Genomic DNA, 6,872 nt, shown 5'->3' with positions numbered 1-6,872 from the left:
GAAGCACATACATATATACATACACAGGGAGTCTATATTATGTGTGTGTGTGTGTGTGTGTGTGTGTGTGTGGTGCATGTGACGGCCAGAGGGCCACATTATGCATCTTCAGACGCCTTCCATCTTGTTTGAGACAAGGTCTCTAATTGGATGGAACTCCATCAAGTAGTCTAGGCTAACTGAGGTGACAAGAAAGATACTGGGATCTCGGTACCTGTGGGATTATAACTGTGACCCACCATATTCAGTGTTTGTGCGGCCTCTGGGAAGCAACGCTCCAGTCTTCATGCCTGCGGTGAATATATGTTCTACAAACTGAGCCATCTCCCCAAACCTAGTATTATGTAACCAGAAACAGCACACTTTTTTATACAGTGGTGGTCAAGGCTGGGAGAGTGAGCTGGAGAGATGGCTCAGCGGTTAAGCTGCTCTTGCAGGAGACCTGGGTTTGATTTCTAGAATTCACATGGTGGCTCACAACCAGTTATAACTCCAGTTCCGGGGAGTCTAATAACCTCTCCTGGTCTGGCCTCCATAGGCACTAGGTACACAAACATACATGAAGGCAAACACAACATACACACACACACACACACACACATCTTTAAGACAAAAGGAGGCAGAAACAGACAGACCTGAGTGTCAGCCTCTAGTAATTAGCATTCCAGGTCCATGTGCAAGTGTTTACATGAATTTGAAGGGAGAGCAAGAGCACCCAGAGCAGCCCATAAGGTGGGATCAGAGAGAACTTAGCAAAGTCCATTCACAAAACAAAGTTATTCCTATGCACTACTGTTTAGGGCTTGGTGCAGAGATGACAGGTGAGAGGGCCTGTTGGTGCCTGACAATAATAGCAGGCAGCTGTGCGTGCAGCTATCAATGACAGATCTGCATTCAGCAAACCAACCAGGGAGGCCCTGCCAGACAAAACTCAAACCACTACCACCTGAGCTTACGGGACCTGCTGACTCTGAGCTGACCCTAGAAAAGGCTGAGCTCATGTCTGTGTGGATCTGTAATCAGTGTTGGGGATGTGTGAGCTGAAAGCTATCTTTGCTGCTCAGAACACCTCTTTTCCCTTTCTCACAAAGCCCTGACAAAACTACAGATGTAGTAACCAGGGCATGTAAGGTCCACCACCCTTCAAAGGAGGCTCTCATGGTATGACACAACAGCTGAAGTGGTAAGAAAAACAATGATAGTCCTGAGTCTAATATTACAAGACCTTGGTTCCAAAATAAGCATCCTTCTCTGGTGCTTTTTCCCACCACACAGAATTTGCTCGGGTCTGGGTGTACCTACCTCTGCCTCCAGCCAGGACTGGGAGGAGAGTATAGAGGAAGTCAGCTGCTTTCCGAGCCCCAGGGCCTGACTCCTTTTTAGGAAACAGTGATGCTTCCTCCTCCATCACCACAGCTCTCACAGAAAAGAATGCCACCAGCCATTAATTCTAAAACCAAATCTTTATTCTCTAGTTTGTAAAGGAGGGTAAATGGTTGTTCTGTTTCAATCCAAGGAACAAAACAAGACCCAGTAGGCAGATGTCATAGGAAAGCAGAATCCAATCATTACAAGTAAGATGTCTAACAATTAGACCCACCCTACAAGAGAAGCAGTGTCTTCCGGAGGTAACAGTGCCCGCCCCAGCACCCAGGTGCATGGTGGAGGCTGCCATCCACACCCTGGAAACCTTAAAAAGGAAATCTACCCAGGACCTTCCCTGCAGCCAACCCCCCAGCTAGTCTTTCACATAAACCCTGAAGCTCTGAAAAGAGTTGGGGAGGGTCAGGGGTTTAAACAAAACCACCAGGAAGGCCGATACTTGAGGGAGAGTGGGCAGATAAAAAAGCCAGGCAGGTGAAGGAGTAAATAGATGTCCTGGGAGGATAATATGCAAGAAATAGATGGAATTCCTACCCGTGGATGGATCGCTACACATCTGGGTACCTACACAGGAGGCATTGCAGAAGGGTTATGGTACAAAAGAAAAAGAAAGAAAACAACTCAGCTTCACCTCTGCTGCCGCCTGACAAGCCAGCAGGTTCACCGAGGTGTAGCCAGCCAGCCCACTTTCCCTGCCCCAGGATTCATTTACTAACGACTATACCACACCTACTTCCAAAAAAAAAAAAAAATGACCTGAAGTAACTCAGAAAAAAGACTGGGGACATTAAGGCGTTAACACCAGAGGATAGAGTGGCTCCCTTCCCACTGGTGGCTAGTTGAGGACTCAAAGGGTAGATGGGGCTGCTATTGCTATTTTCCCAGGGTACAGGGCACTCTGAGTAGACCCTTAGAAAACCTGCTGGAGCCTGACTAGTTCAAAGCCAGGTCCCCGAATTCTAAAAGGGTTCCCTGGACACCTGGAGGAAAGTCCATTCCTAAACAGAGCCCAGATCAGTCTCCTCTGTCCCTCTAGCAACGTCAGTGTGGGTACTGGACCCGGGTCACTGACACCCTATTGTCAAGGACATCTAGGCCTGTCTCCCTAGGCCTACGGCCCCTCTCAGGCATCGTGCTTCTTCTGATGCATCAAGAGTCGGTCCTCATCGTCAAAGGTCTGGCCGCAGATGGCACAGCAGAAGGCGCCATCCCGGATGTGGCTCTTCCGGTGTGTGATAAGGTTGGACTTCTGACTGAAGCTGCGATCACAGTCGGGGCAGGCGTAGGGCCGCTCACCTGTGTGGATGCGCCGGTGGGACACCAAGTTGGACTTCTGACTGAAAGCTTTGCCACAGTCGGGACACACGTAGGGCTTCTCGCCTGTGTGGATGCGTCGGTGAGCGGCCAGGTAGGGCTTGTGGCGGAAAGACTTGCCACAGTCTGGGCACACGAAGGGCCTCTCCGGTGCATGGTCACGCCGGTGGGCTGCCAGGTGGCTACCCTGTGAGAAACGGCGACCACACTCTTCGCAGGCGAAGGGCCGCTCACCTGAGTGCACGCGTGAGTGGGCCACCAGGTGCGTCTTCTTGCCAAAGTTCTTGCCACACTCTGCGCAGGCGAAGGGCCTCTCGCCTGTGTGCTGCCGCTGGTGTAGCCGCAGGAAGCGCTCCAGCCGGAAGCTGCGGCCGCAGTCGGTGCAGCTATACAGGGGCGCAGGTGCCTCGGCCGGGGTCCGCGGTGACCCCAGGGGCACCCCAAGTGCAGGTTGTGCCATAGGCTCCGTTGCAATCTGGTGGCTCCCGGTGTCGGGGGCAGCCTGCGCTGAGACCTCCGAGCGCTTGTGGATTTTGCTGTGCGACAACAGGTTGGGTTTGTGGCGGAAGCGGCGGCCACACTCGGTGCATGGGTAGGGTTTCTCGCCGGTATGTATGCGCCGGTGCGAGGTCAGGTAGGGCTTGTTGGTGAACCGCTTCCCGCACTCTGGGCACTGGTGTGGTCGCTCGCCAGTGTGCACGCGGCGGTGGGCAATCAGGTTGGGCTTGTGGCGGAAGCGCTTGCCGCAGCAGGCACACTGGAAGGGGCGGTCCACAGCATCTCCACCAGGCCTAGGAGCAGTCACTGCAGGACGTCCTCGAGGGCGAGGACCCAGGGCCTTGGCTGCTGCCTCCTCCAAGGCCTCAGCCACATGTACCCGCTTGTGAACAACCAGCTGGTCCCATTGGGCAAAGCTCCGGCCACAGTTGCCGCATATGAAGGGCCTGGCCTCAGGGGCAGGAGGCTGGCACCTCCGCAGGTGAGCTCGAAGCTGTTTTTGTCGCCAGAAGCGTCTGTCACATTCAGGACAAGTGATGGGCCGCTTTGAGGCTGAATGAGCCCGCAGGTGCAGTACCAGGGCTATCCAGCCTCGGAAGCTATGCCCACATAGGTGGCAGATGAAACCCAGGTCAGGAACTGCAGAAGCATGAACCTGAAGATGCAGCGCTAAGAAGGGGGCGTGGCGAAAGCGCTGGTTGCACTCCTGGCAGGGCAGAGGCAGCCGGGCCTGGCACCGCCGAGTGTGAAGCCACAGGGCCACCCACCCCGGGAAGCGCTTCCGACAGTGGGCACATCGATGGACTTTGCCTGGGGCATGGCCTCCGGGCTGAGCTATTGATTTGCCCTGGTACCTCAACCCTCTGTTGGGCTGGGAGGACTCCTGGGAGGGCCCAGAAAAGAGCCAGGGCTGGGTCGGGCCCATGGCCGTGGGGCCCCTGCAGCGCCGTTCCAGCATCGGTTCTTCCTCTGCTGAGGGTGGAAAAGCACAATCACTGTAGGAACTAAGCCCAGTTTCTCCCTTCTGACCCCAAGGAAGAAGAAAGCTTCCCTCTAGGAACTGCCATCACTGTTCTATTTTATGTGATATCTTTGTATCTTTATTGCCCTGGAAACTTCCAGAAGGGAGACATGCTGATACTCCTTTGGAATTCTCCCATGGTATCTACCTTGCATCAGGAGGACTTACAGAAAATATTCTTGAATATTCCTACTGTAGCCTACCTATTGCAAACCCCTGTTGCCTTCCTGTGGCAGGCACTTCCTTCTGCCACATCAGAGCTCCTACTTGACACATGAAGCAAGTTTGAGGCATAAAATGGTGGTAGGAGTTGCCTGAGGGAACACTGTAAACCATTAGCAAACCAAAGCTGGGGGACAGGATCTTGTGGACACCCAGGCCAGTGTGTGTTCCTCACTAACACCTATGTGTGCCCAGATCTCCTCAAAAACCATCTGACTAAAACCTTGGGGAAGGTACTTTCAGCCTCCCCAGCTCAGCTCTAAGCCTGGAGGGCAAGTGGGAACAGCCTTTCTTCAGACCTGGGAGGTGGGCAAGGTGTCTCTACTAACACAGACTAGTGCCAGGTCACCACCTGTCCAGACTACCCACATTCCGCCTGCCAGCCCTTCTCCACCCACACCCAAGCAATTGCAATCGGGACATTGGGGGCAGGGGGGAGGAAAGCACTTCTCGATTGAAGGAACACCCAGTCTGCTGCCCATCCGCTGGGGTGAAGGAGAACCCTGGCTCAGCACCTCTTAGGGGTGCTAGGGATTGCTGGGGTAAAGAAAGGGGTGGGAAGAAGAGATTGTAATCTCTGTCCCTTGCCTGGTCCTGCCCAAACCTGGCCAAGGATTGCCCCAACTTCAGCTATATCCCACAGGGGAGCCCAGATTCCTGAGAGCCTCCTACACAGAGCCAGTTCAGGGGTAGCAGTAAGGCTGCCCAGAGACCTTTCATGTCTGCGCGTGGCCTCTGTCCAGGCACAACCTCCTAAATTCCTTTACAACCTGCTCTCTTTGGGGGGACTATAGACATGACTCACAACCCCATCAACCCCACACCCCACTCCAGCCTGAACCCAAGGAAGACTCCATGATATGAGAATGGATTCCTTCCCCAGTACATCCCTGTCCTTCAAGTATAGGAGACATGAGCACTGAGTTTTGGGTTGGTTTGAGGGGACAAGAAATGCCAAACTCTACCCTGGAGACTGCAGAGCTGGGGGTGAAGCTTTTTCCAGCTCCTTCTGGGAATGTTCCTGGGGATACTTCTGCTGCTGCAGCGCCTGCTTCGGCCCACACTTCGGTAGCCCCCGGATGTCAGAGAAAACTGTAACAATAAAGACATCCCTATCCCCATGGCAGAGCTCAGACCTCTAACGGCTGAGAGGTCAGCCTTACCTGGGGAAGGGAGAAAAAGTTTAAAAAAAAAAAATGAGTGTGAGGCTCTGTGCTGTGCTAGGGCAGGTTTGTGTCATCACCCAGTCCCTCCCAGATTCAAGGCTACAGGGTTCAGCCTTAAGCTTCATACACAGCTTGGCCAAATGACCTAGCGGACACTGTACTAAATAAAGCATGAATATGACCCTTCACTAAAGAAGCACAGTGCTGCCTTTGGGGGCCACCTTAGAATCCTCCATCTGTAGCAAGGCTCTTTCTCGGTGGCCAAAGGGCTGCCTAGGCAGTAACTCTGGAATCCCTATTGGCTCCCCTTCCCCCACTCTCCTCGCAACATAAATTCCAGGCCTGTTTCCCAAGGGTCTACGCAGAGAGCGCCAGAGTGCCCAGGACTCGCCAGAATCCCCTTGGGCATCTAGGACAGCCCCGGGTGGCAGCAGGCCCACACATTCCCCCTTTGTATCGGTGCCCGTCCTCCGTCCACATTCGCTGGCTCGCTGGACCGGTTCCGACAAGCCAGTGGGCCATCCCGTGTCCCACGCACAGCGCAGCCCGAGGAGCCTGTGCGCAGGTGCGCTCGCCCCGCGCCGCAACACTCCCCCCTCCCCATCCCGCGCGCGCGCGCGAACCCCACAGCCGCACACACTCACGGTCACGCGCCCCACAGGTGGAGCTGCCCCCGCACGCCCTCGGTGGCCCCAGCGCCCCTGCTCGACCCATACCTCTCCCGCGTGCCCCGCAGGGACGCGGCACCCATCCATAGAGCACCAGGCCGGCCTCTGCGGCCGGTTCCCTGCCCGGCAGCGGCGACAGCAGCAGGTTCGAGTTCACAACTGCCAGGCCCGTCCCCAACCTCCCCCCACGCGCCGGGTTCCCAGCTCCACGTGACTACAGGAGCTGCGGAGGGTCAGTCTCGGCTAGGCGGCCGCGGTCTGGGGGCGGGGCGGGCCAGGTCACCCCGCTGCTCTCCCGCTGGGGCATAAGGCCAGGGAGTCCCCCCGCCCCCGCTCCGTCGTCATGGCAGCCACCAGCTCTGGTCTGGCCAAGGGCCGGAGCTTCAGTTTCCTAACCCTCTGCCCCTGCAGAGGATGCTCGCCCCTGGGCCACCTTGTGGCCAGGCTGTGGTCACTGCGTCTGGTCCACTCTTACTGGCTTTTTAAAGACTCAGAGCCAGAGAGAACTAGACAGGGCACCAACGGTTCTCCTGGCGTCGAGCCTGGGGCTTTGCCCAGGCCGCTTTAGCTTGGGGCTGCAACCCAGCACCACGGCAACAG

The 6,872-nt window shown here is 55.5% G+C and overlaps 1 protein-coding gene across 3 annotated transcripts; it reads right to left on the bottom strand.

Annotated features, from left to right (window-relative positions):
• Positions 1–1,444: 1,444 nt before the first annotated feature.
• On the bottom strand, positions 1,445–6,426 carry Repin1 (replication initiator 1). Of its 3 annotated transcripts, none has more exons than XM_028784730.1 (3): positions 6,321–6,426; positions 5,404–5,601; positions 1,445–4,167 (listed from the first exon to the last, which is right to left on the bottom strand). In XM_028784730.1, exons 2-3 carry the CDS (start codon positions 5,558–5,560, stop codon positions 2,507–2,509), a joined length of 1,818 nt encoding a protein of 605 aa, XP_028640563.1. In that variant the 5' UTR covers positions 5,561–5,601; positions 6,321–6,426; the 3' UTR covers positions 1,445–2,506. The 3 variants fall into 3 exon arrangements, with proteins under 3 accessions (XP_028640563.1, XP_028640561.1, XP_028640562.1); XM_028784728.1 differs by having other exon boundaries at positions 5,404–5,530; positions 6,321–6,423; XM_028784729.1 differs by having other exon boundaries at positions 1,445–4,164; positions 5,404–5,530; positions 6,321–6,423.
• Positions 6,427–6,872: the final 446 nt, after the last annotated feature.

The sequence above is a fragment of the Grammomys surdaster genome, unplaced genomic scaffold (assembly GCF_004785775.1).
Source record: "Grammomys surdaster isolate TR1022 unplaced genomic scaffold, NIH_TR_1.0 124820, whole genome shotgun sequence".
Classification (NCBI taxonomy): domain Eukaryota; kingdom Metazoa; phylum Chordata; class Mammalia; order Rodentia; family Muridae; genus Grammomys; species Grammomys surdaster.
This window is presented reverse-complemented; position numbering and strand designations above follow the sequence as displayed.